Source organism: Neodiprion lecontei, chromosome 4 (genome assembly GCF_021901455.1).
Source record: "Neodiprion lecontei isolate iyNeoLeco1 chromosome 4, iyNeoLeco1.1, whole genome shotgun sequence".
NCBI classification, from domain to species: Eukaryota; Metazoa; Arthropoda; class Insecta; order Hymenoptera; family Diprionidae; genus Neodiprion; species Neodiprion lecontei.
In genome coordinates, this window is record NC_060263.1 from 19,876,513 (window position 1) to 19,898,275 (window position 21,763).

Genomic DNA, 21,763 nt, shown 5'->3' on the forward strand with positions numbered 1-21,763 from the left:
TAAATTACTTACATGAAAGTGAAAAACGATAATAAATATATTACACTTGAGTGAATCGCTTCGCAATAAAACTTTATTCTGTACGATTCTTGAGAGTAATTTCTTTGCAGAGACCAGCAGTAATCTGGCATAATGTGAAAATCCCGCCTGTCCTAATTATTTCTCTTTCCACTACAGAGAGCAAAATCGGCCTTTCAGTGAATATACGAAAAAAAAATGTGGATTATTATTGGCACTTCTAGACATATCTCAATACCATAACACGTGAAGCCAATCTGGTAAACTTTTGATTTTAATTGTAAATCGTGTATTTTCAATTATAAAAATCCGTAGAGTAACAAAGGTCACTGAAAAATGTATGTGTTTTTTTCCTCTGCTAATCTATGTAATACATCTGTTATACATTCGTGGAAATTTTGACTGTACATTGTAGGCGGTACCTACAGATATGTAATAAAGTAATCTAATGCAAAGTGATAAGCTTGATTGATCGATAATTGATTGAACGAGTAAAAAATCATTGCATGTACAATTCTTTACACGCAGTTCGACGTGATCTATATTGCCGACAAATTTTTTACGAGGAAGCGAAATTATACTCGAGAAGCGTTACAAATTTAACGAGTCGGCAAAAACTTATTTCCAAAATATGAGATACTTGAATTTCATAAATCACAATGTTGTACTGAACTTTCTTTCATTCTTATAAAAGACGTAAGAACTTTCACGATGGCGTGACTGATTCCGAATGTTTTCAAATTCCATAAACTTTGGGCAATAGGACTGCGCATGATTCGATTGATTTCGGATCTCGATTTATGTAACAGTTCGAATGTCGTTGAAGAGAATTTGGAAGACGGTTGCAAAAGTTGTGTGGGCGAAATTGCAGGTACTCGATAAATATCTGCGGTATCAAAGATAACCCTTTAGTTACGTGTAGCATGATGTATAAAGTACGTATTTGACACAGAATATACGTAGATAAAACTACGCGCAGTGAAACAGGTGAACAATATCGAATCGCGCGGACGATTGCCAGCGGGTCGTTTTTGCCCGAATTTTATCAGCTGTGCTAACAATAATGGCATGAATTTTGAAAACGACGATCAATAAAGAAATTTAAAAATGGCTGGACACGATAGATAATGTCAAAAATGAATTTGATATATAACCTCGCATACGACACGTGTCGTAATTCATCTGTTCATTTTGTTTCTACCATACTTATTTTTCTTGCGGGTGGGTAATATGTTTACAAAGAGAAGAGTGAGAGTCGACTGTGCGATCACACGGAACATTGGTTTCAGAATGCTGAATGAGGATTTGCACGGCACGTCCGCTCCCGATCAGCGTTGGAGATTTTCTGATTCGACGGCCGGTTTGTGGAGAATCGGAACGATAGCATCGCGACGCGAGCGTCCTCTGGGGGCTTTTATCATACATATAGGTATAGTGAATTCCGTGAGATCACTTCGTGTCACTAACTTACAATTGATGAAATTACGATGTCTGACAGAAAAATAATTTTTAACGTAACTCACATTGCTCGCACATTGGCACATCTATAAAATCACATAAACAACGAAAGAGTTCTGCCACGTTCGGCTAAAAATTCTACAATTCAAGTAGTATCTGTTATGTGCTGAGGTGGAGTGAGCAAGCAGCGATGATAAAATTCTTTACGCATATTTTGGTCTTTGGGATCACCCTCGTTAGCGTAGCGAGTTCAGACGAAATATAATGCGACACCTGCAGTAAGTAGATTACTTTCAAACAATACTTCTGCATCGATATTCAAATTCGGGAATTCAGATTCTAACCAATCGACTTGATTGGTTCAAAATTCAATTTAGAAACCATCTGCCATTATGCCTTAAACTAATTTCAACAGACTAATCGGGTCCGAGTTTTGTTCGTCATTTGCAGAATCGAATCGTTCGTAAAGTCAACTGTCGTCCTCATACAGCCAACCGAGCGAATACCAGCGTACTGAAGAATATTTCGACTATTTCGAAGAATATATAAGAACGACGCCGAGTTTTCAAACTCTCAGAGTAACCGTCGATGCAACGAAATGTTTTCGAATGACCTCAGGAACGATAGTGAGGATTACAGCAGCGCTTTAGCTGGCGACGCTTCGGTCCTGGCGGACAAAATCCATTCCTACAAACCAACCGTCATCTACATTCACGGGTGGATAGAGAGTCCCGAGAAGACGAGCGTACGGACGGTGATAAACGGTGAGAATCCAAGCCATCAAACGATTTCGCTGAATCTTCTGTGACGGAGAAGACGTAGAAACGTAGAAGTTTGAAACGATCGGGGAAACTTGTGTGAAACTGTACATCGTAGGCGACATGCGGTGACCACAACGTGCTTGTAATCGACTATTCGAGAGTGACCGAAAACACCTACATCTAATCTTATACGAGCTTCGAAAGCGTCTGCTACGTGATGTCCAACATCGTGCAACTCCTGGTCAACGCTGGTCTGGACTCGAGAACTCTGCACATAGTCGGCCACTCGATCGGAGTTCAATTGGCCGGTTGCATCGGGAGGAACGTGAATTTCACCGTGCCAAGAATCACAGGCAAGGAAGAAACTCGAAGGGCATCGCGATAACGAGACAGAAGAGTTTTTCCACTTGCTCTCAAATCAGGTTAAGATGTGCATCTCGATTCTTTCAGGTTTGGACGGTGCTTCTCTCAGATTTCCCGAGGCCGAAACCCAGCGCTTGAGGCCCAGCGACGCTGCTTTCGTCGACGTTTTTCACACCGACAACGACTTCTTCGAGATTTATTACCCCGCAGGACACGCCGACTTCTTCCCTCATCATGGCGCCGCTCCTCGACCAGGCTGCGAGGGCTCTTCAAACGCGGTGAATGTACGACATCAGGCTTCCGATTCTTTCGTGTCCGTTCCCACGTTTTGTCCTTCTTGGCCATTGAGTGGCATCGTTTCATATCCTGTTTTCAACGGTCTGCAGTCAGACGAGGTCCTGGCTCTACCGGGTCGATTCGTTGTCGGTGTTTTCATCTTTCAGGCGTGGAATCTTCACTCTTCAAATCAGCGGTGCCACGTATGAAGAATGAAACTCTTTAATAACATTTTTTGGTACATCGTTCGTCGGTATAAATAGTATCAGAGTCAACTCGTCATCCTGGGTGATCAACATGACGATAGGACAGTTATACGTTTGGAAATGTAGACACCATGTCTGCTTTTTGATTCGAGAGTATCTTTGGCCAATTTTCGCCTCCATAGACACTCGTACTTAAATTGTACATTTAAATAATAATAACAAAATATTATAGAAATGAACATTGGTCTGACTTATTGGACTATCCCATCCCACGAGAAGAGACGGTTCCAGGAAATACTCTCTTGCAGGTCTTGAACTAACAATAAGTCACTTCGCTTAGTTTCAGTTCATAGCAATAATTATTTTTCACCCATATTTTGACACTTCAATACTTCTAATTATGAATTCTTGTTTTGCTTTTTATAATATCTCAAGAGTTGGATGAATTACTTTATTTGTTCAATTCAAATTAAATTACTTACAACCGTCGCAACACTTCGTTACTGACTCGATTTACCGAACTATGATTAGGTCGAATGTCTGAATGGACTGATACTTTGGAATTTAAATTTCTGTTTGAATTTTGTTTTTTATTTCTAACATTAAAAGCGAGTAACGATTGATTCTTGTAACAAATAACTTCTCTCTTTTTCATTCATGTCAATAATGTGGATTCTCCTTACTTGTACTTTTTATTTACCGAATAGACATCAATTTGCTTCTTAGGCATTAAGCAGTCTAGAACGTTGACTACGGGAAAGAGAATATGTGACACGATGATGCGATTTATTATTCTAGACTTTTTATGTTTACCATTTGCCACAACAAAAAATCTGACATGCGAACACTACAACGAGAGCAGCAAGTTATTCACAGTTTATTTCTTTTTTATAGAAAATTGCTGCATAATGCCACAGAGTAAAAATTTCATGATTTGGAGTAGATTTTGCGATAAATATTTCATCTGTATTATAGAAAATTATCGACGCTTCACTGCTTTTGTTTGTTATATACTACATATTTTTAAATCCAATACGAACGACAATACGCTTCAATGTTCAATTCTTACAGTTTACATGGCATCGAACTTGGGATTAACGGCTATCAAAGTCAGGTTGTGCACAGGGTATGTAAATGATGAATAACTAATTTTCTCAGGCTGATCATTGCTTCGAGCACGTTTTAAAAACAGACGAAACTTCATTTGGATGGGTAAAATTGTTTTCGATGCGTGGCTGATCTGGCAGGGTAACAGAAAAACTCGTCCAATTTTTCTGCTATTTAATTGTGTTCTTATCGACGGCGTTGATTATTCGCGAGCTGCGACCATTTGGAATTTTGACATTCCAGAATTTTGACCATTCGGAGTTTTCATCATTCGACGTAATGGACAGTTCGATCGTTGAAAATGATGAACACTTGCCCGCGTGTGCACGCGAATCAGATAAAAATTGTTTTGCCGCTAAACAGCGCAAATCATTAAAACCAATCACTGTTCCTATCGCTCGGGATACCATTCTTTTAAATTAACAAAAAACACTTCAATTATCGTAATTCGCTTGTAATCAGGCCAATTATAGATTCTGCTTATCCGAACAAATCAATGATCTACTCAGCATCAGGCACTTCGATTAAATTCCAACGTAAGCTTGTCGCGACACTTGAGATTTGGTTGATTTCTAAATCAGATATTGATATCACTTTCTTCATCTCGGTGGAGAAAATAATAAAGCAATTAGATGGCTTAAGTTAGCAATTAAATTACGCGAATCTTTCTCCGAAAATCTTGTACGATAAGTAAAAATCTATTTGAACCCATGATTCTGACTGGTCGTGAGACTTTATCCTTTATCACAGGAGTACTCAAGATCAATCTGTAGGGCCAGCGATTCTCATTTTTTTTTTTTTTTGTTTTCATTTTTTGTTTTTAATAAGCGAATTTCAAACAACTTTTTAACAAAAGTCCGACTGATATTTTTCAAATCTCATTTCCAAATCACATGTCACATACTCTAGGGCAATCGGTATCTCCACTGCATCATTCGCTCAAGATCCACGAGTGTTAAGTATTGGATGAAAAGTTCAGATATTTATCTCGAGAATGATAACCACGTTACGAATCACATATATAAAGAGGGTTGATTAACGCTTGCGGAAGTCAGTCACATCGTCTTTACAATTCGAACTCAACGATGATACGATTCGCGGGTTTACTCTTCTTATGGCTGCCAATTGCCATGGCAGCAGACACAACGTACACACCGTGCACTCTGTGCCGTAAGTTGTTCACCATTTTTGTTCCATGGCTCTACTTTTACACCACGAGCGGTGAAAATTAGATATTTCGGAAACGTCACTGCTCAATTACCGTTCCTGGTAATGCCCATTTGTATGTCAAATTTTATTGGTATCAAAGAAGTTTGCCCACACTAAACGTTTCAGTTCTCGCACGATATTTTCAAATTCAATGCGACGATGCGAGTGTGTAATCCTTACCATTGAAATTTCTATTTTTGCAGTTTACCAGGCATCATCGTCGAAATTGGCAGCAACCAAAGTACGACTGTATACAGGGTATGTAAATCTACAACGACTAATTTCTAATTGTGTTGTTTACAAAAAACGGAAGAAAATTGTACCTTCACAGTTAATGGCCACATTTTACTCGATTTTACGATGCTCGACTAACTTCGGACGATGGTTAATTAAATTACTCGTTTAATCGCTTGTGTTTTCTATTGAATTTCGTATTCTTTGGTTCCAAGTGAGGACGTAGACACGTACACGGAAGTGGAATCCACCGAAGCTCTGAGCTTGTTCGATCAGATGGACGTCAGCAAGCCGACTGTCGTTTACACCCATGGTTTGTACGGTACTCCGAGTTGGCAAAGCACCAAAGCAATCATCGATGGTACGTATGAGGGTTCAAAATCCGGCGTGTTTAAAAGCCGGAATCGAGTGTTGATTGTACCATTTCAAAATCTTTCAAAACCACGGTTGAACGGCGAATTTTGATTAACGGAAGGTTCGGTTCGAATCGCCAAAGCTCTTCGGACTTATTGTTAGCCTGGATGTATTTCAGCATACCTCCAACGGGGGGAACACAACGTTCTGTACATGAACTGGGCGAATATCGCTGTCAGTGCGTACGTCTACGCGGCTCGTAGCGTTCCTGGTGTCGGTTACACCCTGGCCACTATCCTCAACGAGTGGGTGGCGGCTGGTCTGAACTCGTCGTCTCTTCATCTCGTCGGCCATTCGATGGGTGCCGAAATCTCCGGATACGCCGGGCGATACGCGAACTTCACAGTGCCCCGGATCGTGGGTAAGATGTTCGACGGATGACCGTTTCGCGTTATATTTATTACCATTTCGCACGCTTTCGGCCTACTTCTCATATGTATTGGTCAGTAAGCGCTGTCTGACGTTAATACTAGACTCAGGCCTATCGAATTGACGCGCCGAATGTTCTTCTATTTCTTGCGTCTTCTCGGTTCATCCATTCGAGCGGGTAGGATCGTTAATCGGATGGAAACGGAAACAGAATTTCGTTGAACGTTTGTTTATTCAAGATCTGTTACCCCAGGTTTGGACCCAGCGGGACCCTTGTTCTACACGATTCTGGACCACATAAATACCGACGATGCTGATTTCGTCCAAGTGATCCATTCGGACGACGGCGTCATTGGACTCAACTCGGATGTGGGACACGTCGACTTTTATCCTAACGGCGGTACCAACTTGCAGCCAGGATGCGGTTTAGCAGGACGTGAGTTGGCGTGTCTTTGTATTTTCCGTTAACGTTCGGAAGATTTTCACTCCTCACCGTACATTATCATCGCTTCATTGTTTTTACAGATATCTGTAGCCACCTTAGAGCTTGTTTCTACTACGCTGAGTCCGTACGGAATGAGTCCGCTTACGTTGGCCAAATATGCGATTCGTATCGGAAGTTCAAGAAAGGTTCATGCGATTCGAACGAAGTAGCAGTAATGGGTTACGCGACTCCGACAACCGCGTACGTAAAGCTTGCATGGTCGTTTCGTGAAAAAGCGTGGGTTACGATTAATTTATGTTTCTCCTGTTCTAGGAGTGGTAAATACTATTTCCAAACTAACTCGGACACACCTTACGGTCGAGGAGTTCAGGGCACCACTTACGATTCTTCAACCAATATAGTAACTTCAACCGTCGAAGATCTGTGGGAAGGACTGACGTCGCTCTTTGGTTGAAATTAGTCAAGCTTCGTAGCATCGCTACGATCAAAATCCCGAAGAATCTATTTCATATACATAGAACGTCGAGTTTCTACGGTGTCATGTATTTCACTTTGGAGCAATGTGTGCTCAACTGAGTAACAAACATTTTTAACATCGTTCTTTCGGGACTTGAAACATTAAATGAGATTTCAAATATCAAAATTAAAAATTTCTTCTAATTGATTCCTAGACCTGTATCTTTATCCCGTTCTCAGCTGATTGCGAACTACGTGATTAGCACTGGACCTGCGTATTTCCAGCTCAGTTGTAAATGTTTCGGAACATTACATGGAAATGCTAGGTAGGATCATAAGCAACAGATAAAGAGGAAGACTCTGAGCTGGAATCGGAAGACTGAAACGCATTCTTCGTCCGTGCTTCAACTTACTGTGTCTAAAACGTCATTAGAACACGGTGTATTATCATTTCGCCCGCCCAGAACATATTACCTGCTTATTCGATCCGACAATAATGTTATCTAGAGAAGTGAGAGTATGCGCGAAATCAACCAAATGAATGTTGTTGGGAAACGTGTCACGCGTTAGTCTCCATCATGAGAATTAAAACTTTCATGTAATACATAATTCCGAAGATTTGCATACATACAGCAGTTTCAGCTACTAATTATAACAACACGAAATAAGATAATTTGCGGAACAAGCAAATTTTAGTGTTAACGAAGGAACAGAAGGAGAATTTGTTCAACCAGCTAGAGTTTTACAAGCTGAACTAACGGGTTTGCCATCTGCCAATAAGTACGAATCGGCGATTCGGATGTGTGAAGGATCCAAAGAAACGCATGGAGAAAATAGTGAAGAACCTAAACAGTATAGCTTGGCTTCGCAATGCTGTTAGCCAATATTTCTCATGCAGCAGACTTCGAGTCACTTTGAAAACATGATACTAAAAGAATGTATCACCTTGCTCTAACCTCGGTTCGACGTATGTTATTCCCATTTCTTTCTCTGCGCTGAGCTCTTTCGAACCAGTTTTGGAAAGGATTTGCACGGAATTTACTAGGTTCCCGCACTACCAACCATCGTAGAAATTACATGAGTTTATCAGAGATATTATAATCCGATGTCATTTGCTGTATTTCATTTCTTCTTCTTCGGACGGCAAGATAATGCAATTTTCGATATTATTGCATGTACCTAATTTGAAATATTTTGAATACCCAGTTGATAAAAGTATTCAAACAATTAATCAATAAATTGTTCAATCGAAATAAAATGGATGAAACGAATTTGAGAAATGTTATAAATACAATTGTATGTACCTACCATAATGAAAAATATTCGTACGGGGCCTAATATGTTTTGCGCATATTTAAAATAACAAATTAGTAACAGGTATCCAGTTTTGCTCTGTGTGTACTTACGATTGTACTTTGAAATATTCGGAAGTGTAGGGCCAGAATTTCGTCTCAAACATCTGTATAAACATCGTTCTTTCCGTACTTTCAAGGCCGCGCAAACGTTCACGTGTCGACAAATCAAACTCTGTAATCTGTTTGATAACCACATATTTTATACTGGGTGCCGTTCTACGCGCGTATACCTATATCGAAATTGGAAATGACTCATCCCTACAAAATTCAGTAAAGCGAACGGATCCGTATTAAACACGGCAAAAATGAAGAGAACCATTTTTCACCACTTTTTTCAGCAAAAACACGGTTGATTTCTAAATATGCAATAGCTCCGTAACTTGATGAGTTCAAACTTTGTATGACGAAGCACTAAATATGAGTAATCTCATATTTAGTCTTTGATATTTCATCTGATTAAAAAAAAAGATGGTTCCCCAGTTTCATAATATACCGTACAGTCATCATCTCCACTCTATTATTCGTAACAGATTCAGAGAGTCGCGGAACCTGAACAGAATTTCAAAACTCCGGCTCTCAAATGAGATCCGCAAAATCGGAAAATCTTATACAAAGGGACCCGATTGGATTGCTAATCATCAACGATTTTGGAAATCTGTGGTATTTCTCTAAGGATCGTAATGCATGGCGTGATGATTTTATTTGTGGTTCTACACTTTTTGTAGCTGTTCTTTACCATGGCAAAGAACGAACGTACGAACCCTTTACGGATATCAAGTAACGGCTGTATACAGGGTACGTAAATCTTTGGTAATCAATTGATTTGTGCTTCTGTCGCAAGACGCAAGAGCATTAAATCTTGATAGTTGATAACCAGATTTTGCATCGAATTGTTCGATGCCCGCGTAACCGAGAACAGTGATTGAATATTTCGTGAAATTTTTCTTAATGTCTAATTTTGCAGTGACTTTTGTAACGAACAATCTTCAGTGGCAGTGTCGATATGTACACGGAGATGGTAATCTGCGAAGCTCTGAGCCTGCTCGATCAGCAATGAACAAAATGTTACTATGTGACTATGGTTGATTACGCCACGGTTTCGTTTGAACACCAAGTTGAAAAAGCATCAAAGTTATCACCGATCGTGAGAATAAAAGTTCAACATCTTCAGATGCAAGAATTACTCGATGGTCGAGCCTTCGGAAAACATTTACAAACCGTGCCTCGGTTTTAAATAAGTCGGATAGTAAAACATTGTTCAGCACTGCACGCTTTTCTTTTAACTACTTTCAAAGTTTCGAAAGTATCACTTGCCTTTAATTGTTAAGTATTTTCGACCCAGTGTGGACGGGTTCTACTAACTTCACACTATCAGGCCGAGATGGTATCATCTTTCAGTCAGTATACACCGAATACGGTGGCGAAAGTTTTTAATGCAATTCTTCAAGCACTTTGGGAATAGACTAAGCATTCATTCGTACAAAAATGTAACGAGGAAGAAATCCATCTACTTGCTTACTATACCCGTACTTTCATATCGATTACAGAAGAGCTGTGTTAATAATTTCAGCATTGCGTGAAATTCAGAATTTCATTCATTAAACTTGGTTATTAAGGCATTAAACAAGCATCGACCATGTGGACTAAAGTTTGTACTGTAAAAACAAATTAGGAATGTGAAAATGACACGCATTGCGAGTAACGTTTTCCGACATGTACTTCAATTTTGGAAAAATGATTCTGTTATTGGTTTGAATAATTCCGAGGTTGAAAAAATTACAAAGACGATAATTGGGTTTTCATAAGAATCAAGTGAATGCTGTTTCGCCACGAAACAGCGCTGACTGTTAAAATGATCGCTGTTATTCTTCCATGATCTGACATACAAATTCACATATTCTCAACAATCCTGTTAATTCACATAATTTTTACACGCGAAGAGGCTATTGAATAGAGCAAATTATCGAACTAATTATAATTATTTTTTCCGTAAGAAAGTATCCATCTGAATGATAAAAAAGACGTGAATAAAATGTTCAATTGATTGGAAAAGTTCGACTCAACATTTTTTTACACCTACAGATTTTAAATTGACGCAACTGAATAATCATTACGCTGCTGCGCATTTAGTTGATTCGACGATGTTTTTCTATCAACGTATGTGGTGTTTAAATAAACGAAATATCACGTGAAAGTCTGTTCCACAGCTACTGGAAGAAGGGTGCTCATTTCGCCCGTCGCAATTGAGTCACGATAAAGACGAAAGTGATGATGTTGCACCACGTTTCAAATCGAAATTTTCGAATTTCGCGTCAAAAATCGAAGGCCATATATTCGAGGTAGTCATCGCCTCCACTACATTTTTCCTTGCAAATTTAAAGAATATTAAAATATTGAACAAAATTTCGAAACAACCAGCTCACGAATGAGAACCACAGTACAAAAATCATATATAAAGAGACCCGATTGGGTGGCTAATCATTAACGCTTTTGGAAATCTGTAGCATTCATCCAAGATTCTCGACGCAACGATGATTCGACTTGCAAGTCTACTCTTCTTGTGGCTGCCAATTGCCATGGCAGGGAACGAAACGTACGAGCCCTGCGAATCGTGCAGTAAGTGATTTTTCACAATTTTCTCGTCTTTCCCTACACTGTTGAACCCCCTGCGCCAAGAACTCGAATATTTGAAAACTTTGCCGCTGAAGTGTTCATTTCGATCACTTTTTTCTGAAACTGTTGCAATTTAAGGAAACGAGTTCTTCCGTGCCTGAATTTTCCTGTTAATACCGATTTCGCAAAGAATTCTGTTTTTCATTCAAATTTATTATCTCACAGCTTGGCAAGCGTCGACGTCAAAATTGGCAGCTATCAAATTACGGCTGTATACAGGGTATGTGAACCTTCGATAATACATTGTCTTGTGCTTCTGTTACGAGATGAAATGAAATTGAATCCTTTTGGTTGATCACCAAACGTTGCACCGTTGCTCGATGTCCAAGTAATTTAGGATGATGTTCAAACATCTCACGATATTTGCCTCGATAATTGTATGTGCATTGATTGTTTATCTTCAACAATCCTCAGCGAGACTGTCGACGAATACACGGAGGTGGTAGTCGGCGAAGCTGTGGGCCTCATGGATCAGATGAACCTTAGCCAGTCGACCGTCGTTTATACTCACGGTTTGTTCGGGACACCGAATTGGAAAAGCAGTGAGGCCATCGCCGAGGGTGAGAATACAAATTCAGTCTTATCCGAATGCAAGAATTACTCGGTGTTCCAGCCCTTGAAAAATATTCTCAATATTCAAGTACCACAAGATAAACCCGAAACCACCGGAACACCTTGATCGTACCCCGGGCATGTTTTAGCATACATCAAACGAGGGAACCACAACGTCGTGCTCCTCGACTGGGCGAGTATAGCTGACACCGAATGGTTCTACGCCGGTCGAAGCGTTCCTGGTGTCGGCTACACCCTGGCGACGGTCCTGAACGAGTGGGTGGCAGCCGGTATGGAGGTTTCCTCCCTTCACATCGTCGGCCATTCGTTGGGAGCACAAGTATCCGGGTACGCCGGGCGATACGCGAATTTCACTCTGTCCAGAATCGTAGGTGAGACGCCGGCCGAAGAACGCTTGCTTCGTACTTTTATTACTCGCTTTACTCGCCATTCCAACTTGCTTTTCCTCTGGACTAGTGGGTAAGCAACGTCCGACGTAAACACTCCAACATCTGCTGAATTGACATTCCAAATACATACTTCCCTTCTGTCCGTGTCTTCCTCATTTATGCGTTCATTCTCGTAGGCTCATCAATTGGGTCGGAGCGCCCTGAGAATTTTATTCGACGTCTGAGCAGAATCACGGAAAGTTACTAAAAGTCTTTTACTGCCACGCAGGTCTGGACCCGGCGTCGTTCCTGTTCTATACCGCTTTAGAGCATGTGAAGTCTGGCGATGCTGCTTTCGTCGAAATCATTCACACCGATGCCGGCGTCATTGGAATCGACCTGCAAACAGGAGATGTCGACTTTTATCCCAACGGTGGCGTCGAATTGCAGCCAGGCTGTCTGATACCAGGTAAGTCGACGTGTAAACGATATAACCGTGTCAAGATTCTCTCAGGCTTCACCCTATTATGTACATCGTAATCTGATCGTCTCTTTTCCAGAGGTCTGCAGCCATCTCAGAGCTTGTTTCTATTACGCCGAATCCGTACGAAATGAGACTGCATTCATTGGCCGTGCATGCGATTCGAATTCGGCATTCGAAGAAGGCTCATGCGATTCGAATGACACAGTGGTGATGGGCTACGCTACGCCGACCACCGCGTAAGTCAAGCTTTCATGGTCGTCCAGTGACGAAACGCGAAACTTGATCGAATCATGTTTTTTCGTTCCAGGAGCGGCGCGTATTATCTCGAGACCAACAGCGATACGCCTTACGGCCGAGGAGAGGAGGGCGCAACTTACGAGCATGCGACTAATCTAGTATCTGCAACTGCTGAATCTCTGTGGAAGGAAATTAAGTCAATATTTTAATTGGAATTGGGATTGGGATTTCGTAATCGGCAATATTCGCCGAGAGACACTAATATTCGTACCGTAGCGTCGATCCACCAATGTTTTCAAAAATAAATAAATGTTCAACCAGCAAGATACAAAATTGTCGTTAGTCGTTTTCTGAACCCATGTTTCTATACTGCATCTAGGTTCAGATACTGAAATCACTCAGTTTACGTAGGATTCATTACGAGATTTTGTTCCATTATACGAGAACGTAATTCGTCGAATCGTTCTCGTTACATACTTTGATATAAATCTAAGCGATCAATTATCAACCACTCACGCGTGCTGCATTAACGTCCCGAACGTTCTTGTCCTGTCTGCGTCTTTTCGGTGCAATTTATTCCAGGTTCCTCAATCTGACGATCCAGATGCCGGAGAAACTATTTCATGCATAGGAACGTAGAGAATCTGTAGGATCATGCTTTAGTATTTATCAGTCTCTACGTTCTTATCCTATTCTGTTGACTGATAAGCACCTGAGCTCCACTGACACGGAGTTCGTGGTCGTGATGCATTCGGATAAAGGTGTTCTGGGTATTTCACAAAGCACAGGAAACCTCGACTTTCACCTGAACGGTGAAAGCAGCCTCCAGTCGGGGTTCTGGAAGGTTGATATAATCATCACATTCGCCTTGCGCCAGTAACTTTTCCACCAAACGTCGATAATTTTGATTAGCGACTCTGGCTTGTAAATATAGCACTGCATGATTTTCTGGCACACTATGAACGAGCACACCATCAGAACACACGTTTATTTCGAGTTTCCCTTCGTGTGGCAGATATATGCAACCAATTCAAATCCGTTTACTACTTCGCGGAATTTGTCGGTAACGAAACTGCATTCGTTGATATCGATTGGATTTCGTATGCCAACTTCATCAACGGTTCATGTGCATTTGGGGCAACATTAATGGGATTCGGGACAAGCGTCAACGGGTGAGTTCGCGACATTTATAGCTATACCAGAGAATTCGTCGGTCCAGGAATATCTGTTATCCTTAAATTCCATCTCGTGTCATGGTTTTCCAGGAATGGAAACTACTTTTTACAAATTCACGCATCGAAACTCTACGGCAAAGGAGTGTCTTTGGTATTCGGGATTTGATCATTCGGTTAGAAATGACTCTGGATTTAGGGATCGATTCAATTTCTACACTTGATCGGAGAGTCTCGAAGACTCGTCCATTCTCAGAAGTTCAAAGAAAAATAACTTGCACAAGGAATGATCGAGCAGCAACTTGGACACAACGATTAGTAGGTCCTAGGAGTTTGAAAGACGCGGTGTAGAGAAAGTGATAGATCTGCCCAACGCGTGACTTCGCAATGTTTCCAGCCAATACATTTCATGCAGCGCACTTAGTGTCACTTTGAAAACGTTATACAAGAAGATCGTTTTTCTCCTTGTCTCCACGTCGCTTCAACGAACGTCATTCTCGGTTCTTTTCATTTATTTGGTTCGTAAGCACTTGTGGTCATACAGTTGCGCTGCACTGATCACGTCATCCTAGTAAATCGCGGACCACCGGCGAAATGCGAATTTATAAGTACAAATGAGGGAAGCTTTTTATTTACTATTATTTATTTACTATATATATATATCATTTTAGCAAATTTTCTGAGCCACTCGTTCATTGGCCAAGCAAGCTACGGACTCTCAAATCAGACGGAATCATCAGGAACGTTAGTGGTTTTTTTTTTTAGTATTCTCCCAAGACCGCGAATCAGTCCCTATTGTCACAAGCCGTGTTTTTTACATCACAGATACTATATAGGCCGAGTGTGGAATAAATTACCACATGGTGCACATGAGTAGCACGAATATTTAAATATTCCTTTGTAATAATGAGCGAGCAATATTTGGTATCAACGCTTCAACCGTACCTGCTAAATTGAAATTTCAAATACTCTCGTCGAGTCACAGTCTTCCATGTTAAACCGTTCATGCTGACGGGTTTGTCAGTCGGGTCAAAGTGATCTGAGGATTTAACCCAACCTCTCACCACAATCCCAGAAAGTTTATCAAATGTGTTCCTCCGGGTTTATCACCGCATTATGTATGTTCCATAACAACTTAGAGCATGCGAAGGCCGGCGGTGCTGATTTCGTCAAAATAACCCACGCTAATTATGGACTCAATAGAATCAACTTGTACCCAGTAGTGTCACAGGCTCAGAAAACTTTTCGACCGAAATGATAACTTGAGATAGGATGATAGTGAACCAAATTCTAAAATACGATGTCGTTCTACTCAGCCTTCGATTTTTTCTAAGGGGTTCGTCAAGGACTGCGAATAAATCCTCACAGACCCAGATCGTACACTGACATGTTTAGGTGAAATATAGTTCCGATTGAACCTCGAAGAATGCACTTTTCCGTGAGATCACTGTAGTTTCTCTGAACTAAACCGGTAGTGAAGTAACCGAACATTTGATCGGAAAATGTGACGTGTAGGTCTTTATAGACGATGGACGAGGAGAGATCTGTGGTGAAATACGCGTGGAGGTCGTATACATGCTGTGAAACGATGAACAAGGCTGTAGAAGTATCTAAACAATTTAGCAAACCCACCAACTCCACGTAACTGAAAAGGGACGTTAACAAACAAGCGAACAAAATCTCCCACTGACTGCCAAAAGGTGAGCGTTGGAGGCTGAGGGAAATTGAGTTATCATCACCAGACGTCGAAGCTTCTGATTCTCCTTCAAAGAAAATTGCTATTAAATGCGAGCCCCTGCACCAGAGATCCTACAATACGCGAACCAGTAGCAAGAACGATGTCTTCAATACGAACAGGATACAATGACGCAAAGTTTTAGACCCTCCTTCAAGAAATACAAGCGAAGGGAAAACGCCGAAATTGCGATGGAAATGAACTTATGGTTTGTACGTCAAATGAAAATGCGTTGTAGCGGTTTTGTTCAGAATTGCATATAGAATGGGACTGTCAAGCCCTTTTGCGTGTTTGAGATACGTGGACTTTGATATTTAGAGATATATACGTCAACGTCGAAATTAACCAGAGCACCACCTCAAGGTGTTAGAACACACCTGTGAGTGGATAGCCAAAGTGCTTAACATGAACGAAAACAGACTGCCAAGAGTCTGCCTTGCTAGAAAAATAATTCGCTCTCAAGGTCAAATACAACTGGATAAGCCAAGCTTTCCAAATCTTTAATCAGATAAACGTAACAGATGAATTAGTAACGTTAAGCGCTCAAAAATGGGCTGTAATGCATCCAGAAGTACTTCAAATCGAAATCTGTAACTACACAAGCTTTGAAAATAATGAACCGACCATTTAAAACTTAGAGTACCAATAGCACATCTCAAAATTGTGTTACAGTTACGATTGGCATACAATAGATTTCTACGTATTCTCCGCTCTGTGGCTATTACAAAAGACTGTATCTTAAGCATGTTATAGATAAGCCTGGAGACCAATCAATACTTGAACTATTAGGACAATTGAACATGCCCAATTCATAACGAATATCTACAACCACGTGATAAATAATTCAAGACTAAGAGCATTTGCGACGAATGAGTGTGTTATTCCCTGAAAAGTACCAAAAGACACGCGGAATATGTAAAGATCAAACGAGAAAATGTATGGATAATTTGCCCCCCTCGTTAAAAGATCTAACTCTTATAAGCAATAAACTTACTACTACTACTACTATTGCTACTACTAAAATGACAATTATATGTATACGCTGCATGAAGAATAACCCGAAGTCTGGTACACTGAACAGAACGAAAATTAAAATTAAAATAATACCCAAATTGAAGGCTGCATTCGCATTTATTCAAATCGATTGGCAAGAATATCAACGAAATGATGATTACGTACTTCGACTTCTTGAACAATTCATCAAAATGCATTCCCTAAATCAATCAGACTATAGAGACACTTTAGAAATTGGATGTTTAGTCAATAATTTGCTAGTAAATCCGTAACGAGAATTCTCCAACTGGTTATAATTCTTCAAGCAAGTGTCAGTAAAACTGTACAAGCGGTTTCAGATGTGAAGTGGGGGAAATGGAAGTCAAGAGACCGGTGAATCCAAGGCAATATGGGTAACGACAAAATGACTCGACACTTTTTCCGAGTCAGTTACAATTCTTGCTCCGCCTGAATTTTTTAGGATTACGAGAAGGTACAAACGTGAGGCAAAAAGAGGGAAGTGGTCGGATGATAAAATGAAAAATGTGGTTGGAGCTGTTACGGATGGCAACATAATTTGCAAAAGGACGACTGAACAATTTCGGTTACTCGGATCAACTGTAACAGCATGACGTTGAAAAAAACGAAACAAAGAAAACGCAAAACGAAGTTACCTGACAAGTTAGTCGCTAAAAATTTTAAGTTTACACGATTTACGGGAAAAGAGTTGGCTCACCAAAGCTAAACGACACTTTTCCGTAAAACAAAAGCATTTCGAATTTTGTAATTTAAAAACTCGATTCTGGTTATTGCTTTTCCCAGATAATTGCTAGGGTGACATGATGGAACGATAATTGTGTTAAACTGAGAATTCGCTGAAAAAACTGTTAAGTACAGAAAGAAACTAATGGACAAATGGTGAGAAAAGCTAAAAAAAATTTCATTTTTCAAAATTTCAAATTCAATACCAAAGATTGTCTGTAAGTTTCGTAGTGGGCGGAAAAGTAGTTCAACAGTTACACCGTATTGTGAAATTTCTCATCCATACGTACTACAATGTGACGGTATGAACGGTGAAAGTTATACAGTCGGTATTGCGATACGCAACATATCGTGGAATTCTCTTACCTTGAATGAATATGCTTCAAATATTGTCCGGCGGTACGGAACTCACACATCAAGTCAGAAATCGTGATAAATGATGGACCGAAGTATACTCCGCGAGAAAAAGTCGTCAACCGACGTTATAAACAACAAGCGTAACAATCGAAGATCGCGTTCAAGTGCGCAGCAGCGCCACGCGGAGGGTAAGTAAATTCCTTGCCGCGCCGCGAACTTTGAACCGAATTCTCGCCACTCTGTGAATATTTGTTGATACATCTTCCGAACCACTGCATCGCCCGCTATGAAGTTTTCAGACAACCTTTCGCGTCGAAGAAGGCACGCTGTGTATAAATTGTAGCCCATTCGATCAGGGCACTTTTCAGTTACGAATAAATTGTGCGCATTTTGTATCAAAAATACACTGAAACGGGATATGAAAATTCCTAAAAAAATACTCTCGCGAAGTTGACGAGAGAACCTAAAATTTTTTTGAACGAACTTTTTTCATATGTCGTCCGGGTTTTAAGCTACGTCGGCGTGAAAAATTAAAACATTGTTGAAATCAATTTATTGGATTAGTTGTCGTGAAGAAATCACGGGTCGAAAAAGTTTAAAAAAATTCAAAGTTCATCCCTCTAATATGTACTTTGATTGTGTCAAAGGGCAATCGGATTAAAATTTGTCAGGGAAGCCGACCGTTCGATTTGACGTGAAATACTCTATATGCTTCTGACGTCATCCAACCTTCCGGCACTTTGGCCATTCTGTCTTTAGCGGGTTTCTGGATTTCAACCTTTCGAGTCTTTGGTCAGTCGTTAGTGATAAATTCGGATTCGTAGATTCTCGACAAAGGCACGGGTCTGACATTTGAAAAGTTAACTTTTTAACTGTTCGGTAATTTCGCAATTCAATATTTTGCCCTTTGTAATCTTGGACGTTCCCAATAAGAAACGTCTGCATAAATTATTTATACATTTTTGAATTATCAAATTTTATTTTTCTACAAGTCATCTTTTCGTATTTTTCATCTTTCTACGTTTTCAACTGTCGGTAGTTTGACTTTCGGGATTTCGTAAAGTCGACTTTTTGGTCTTTCGGATTTTTGCACCCCACCTATGTATTTATCCAACGCTAAGCTCCGAAATCTTGTCAGACAATATTTCTAGTCCAACACACCATGAGTCACTTTAAAAATATAATGCAACAAAAGCATATTTCTTTTTATCTTGACGTCGCGTCGCTTCAACGAATGTATTCCCGTCCCTCTCACTGTATTCAACTCGTAAATACACACGTTTGGTACCAAAATTGCGGTGCAGTGACCACGTTAGAATAGTAAATTACGCACCGCCGGTACAAAGGTGAATATGTGTACAAATGACAGAGGGACTTCATTATTCATTATTCATTTTTTCTCCTTCGTTGTCTGCTCGAGCAAAAAGTTTCCCGGGCCGTCCGTCCAGCGGTTAAACGGACCGCAAACCCTTAATCAAAGGGAATTATGAGCACGCTAAGACATTTTTTCCAAGTGTTTCAAAGAGACAGCGAATAAGTCCTTATAACCGTAAATTGCGCTACGTTGTGTTTTATACGTGACAACAATTATTCGTCACTGTACAGCAGCGCAATTACAAAAGGTGAAAATGTCTAGGAGATTTCGCACGTCTCTTCAATTTTGCACTGAGACAGCTTTTGTCCGTGTCGTAAAGAGAGTGCGGGAAAAGGTAATTCTGGAAAAACATTCGACGAGTGCCTGTAATCTTGGCAAGTGGAGACGAGATTTCGACCGAGGTGAAATCGGTACTAAAAAATACAACGGCAACCTTCTTTACCAATCTTCGTTACCTCTGTCTCTTTTCTTTTCATACCGTTTCAAAGAGGGTTGAGCCCGCGTGATACAAACCGAAACAAAGAAGCAGGAAAAAAAAAAAAAACAGAAACAGAAAGAGGAAAATAAAAGACTCGCCGCTTGGAAAGTGTCGCGTACTCAAAAGCGTCGCAATTACTTTTGGAGTAGGTGTAACTTAGACTTGAGAAAGGAGGATAACACGGTAAGAGGGTGCGAAGAAAGATAGGGATACCTACTTCGTCGGTCCTTATTGCGTGAAAAAGACGAGAGTACCATGACTGCTAAGTAAGAATCCACATCTTGAAACACCCGCGAACAAACGTTTATGTTACACGTAATTGTATTAGGTTCCGCAGATATTCCCAATCTCCGCGACGTGATGAATAATTCGTTCCAATTTCCATGGAATTGATATCCCGCGGTTGCTGTCAGCCCGGAACTTGGCGGCTTGCCATTCATCAAAATACATTTATTCCTTGTCTCAAGCTCGTCGCGTTTATTTTTAGGGCGCAAGCCGCTCAACAGTTCAACAGTTTTAACACTTGAAGCCACCTCTTCCATAAATTCCAACATTTCCAGATCATCATTTCGGCACGAACGTTCAATCCGAGAGCTTAAGCAGCGGCTAAGAATGATTACATGGGAGGGTGGAAATTCCGAGGTTTCAAAAACTGAACGTAGAAAATTCATACTGTAGAATAGTGAAAATTTAGGAGTAATAGCAAAATATATAAATCGTATTAATTAATATATTTCATGCAGTTAAAATAGAGAAAGCCGAAATGTAGAATTTTCAAAAGAAATGTAGAAACGCAGAAATAGATGAAAATTTTGATGATTCTACACTTAAGTTGCAGGTTAAAATGTAAACTAGCACAATATTGTTAAGTTATAGAAGTCAATTAAGATGCACAGGAACATATTAAAATTTAAACGATTTTATATTTTGGCTACAGGGAAAAATGTAACGAAAGGTAAAGTGTAGATTGTCAGAATAATTACATGTGGAAATTATAGAATTTATGACGGTTGTGTATTTTGGATTTCTATAATTTCAGCTTTCTCCATTTGTAATTTGTATTTCTCGACTTCGTGCACGATTGGAAATTCGACATTTCAGCCTTGCATACGCATTGTGTAGCCATTTTACATTCCCAATCGTTAAAGCCTGACTTGGCTCCGGTTCGATTATTGCTTCACATTTTTACCATTAATAAACATCGGCCGTGATATCAATCTTCTTGATCCTTCGATTCACGAGCTTCGTCTCCCTGTCCGAATCTCTAAAACGGTTCGTCGGGCTTCCAAAGGCATAACAGGGTTACGTCAAGAGTGACCATTAATTCCGAGGAATTCTGCTTTACCTGCCAACCAACATCGCGTCAAACGGGGGCATCTTGTGTACGGCTGACGGCCCGGACATGAACAGAGTATCATTCCTGATCACCTGCTTCGGTAACTCCGTATCGATTTCCGCCGAATCCTCGTTCCTCAGGGATACACACGTGACCAATTCATCCCGGAATACCGTCTACGTCGGATATCGCGGAAGTTCGGAGGATGCGTTTCCTGCAGATTTCGCCACCCGCTTTTTACTTTTTGCAAAGAATTCTACATCCGCGGACTAACAATAAATCGAACAAAATTTGGAACGAGAGTTGGGAGGCAAAAGCTTTCAAATAATGTCCGTCGTACTATAGGTTCCAAATAAGCAAATTGAGTTGAACGAATTGATGGATGAGGAGTAGTCAATTCAGTACGTATACAAATCTTTTATCGCCACTCAAACGCGAAAAAATTTTCCGGTCGGTCTTTGATTTCAAAAAATAAACAACGTAGATTATACAATGGTCCTAGAAAACTGGATAGTGTATGTAGGAGTTAGCTATTCTCAGGTTGGTTCT

General features: G+C 40.3%; 3 protein-coding genes across 3 annotated transcripts in view; 2 read left to right on the forward strand and 1 right to left on the reverse strand.

Annotated features, from left to right (window-relative positions):
• Nucleotides 1-21,763, reverse strand: part of LOC107217611 (RYamide receptor) — a 97,502-nt gene that overhangs the window by 59,896 nt on the left and 15,843 nt on the right. The window lies entirely within an intron of this gene.
• Nucleotides 5,205-7,510, forward strand: LOC107221569 (phospholipase A1). Its single transcript, XM_015660607.2, has 7 exons — nt 5,205-5,359; nt 5,602-5,656; nt 5,848-5,993; nt 6,165-6,407; nt 6,669-6,851; nt 6,941-7,100; nt 7,173-7,510. The coding sequence occupies exons 1-7, from the start codon at nt 5,275-5,277 to the stop codon at nt 7,312-7,314; spliced, it is 1,014 nt and encodes a 337-aa protein (XP_015516093.1). The 5' UTR covers nt 5,205-5,274; the 3' UTR covers nt 7,315-7,510.
• Nucleotides 11,148-13,334, forward strand: LOC107221578 (phospholipase A1 VesT1.02). Its single transcript, XM_015660616.2, has 7 exons — nt 11,148-11,287; nt 11,510-11,564; nt 11,759-11,904; nt 12,046-12,288; nt 12,575-12,754; nt 12,846-13,005; nt 13,077-13,334. Exons 1-7 carry the CDS (start codon nt 11,203-11,205, stop codon nt 13,213-13,215), a joined length of 1,008 nt encoding a protein of 335 aa, XP_015516102.1. The 5' UTR covers nt 11,148-11,202; the 3' UTR covers nt 13,216-13,334.

Excerpts from the sequence above, each read along its gene's own strand:
- LOC107221569 (XM_015660607.2), top strand. The coding sequence starts at position 5,275 with ATGATACGATTCGCGGGTTTACTCTTCTTATGGCTGCCAATTGCCATG. Across the intron at positions 5,657-5,847 it reads AAAGTACGACTGTATACAGG|TGAGGACGTAGACACGTACA; the intron begins GTATGTAAATCT and ends TTTGGTTCCAAG. Across the intron at positions 6,408-6,668 it reads CACAGTGCCCCGGATCGTGG|GTTTGGACCCAGCGGGACCC; the intron begins GTAAGATGTTCG and ends CTGTTACCCCAG.
- LOC107221578 (XM_015660616.2), top strand. The coding sequence starts at position 11,203 with ATGATTCGACTTGCAAGTCTACTCTTCTTGTGGCTGCCAATTGCCATG. Across the intron at positions 11,288-11,509 it reads CGAGCCCTGCGAATCGTGCA|CTTGGCAAGCGTCGACGTCA; the intron begins GTAAGTGATTTT and ends ATTATCTCACAG. Across the intron at positions 13,006-13,076 it reads TACGCTACGCCGACCACCGC|GAGCGGCGCGTATTATCTCG; the intron begins GTAAGTCAAGCT and ends TTTTCGTTCCAG.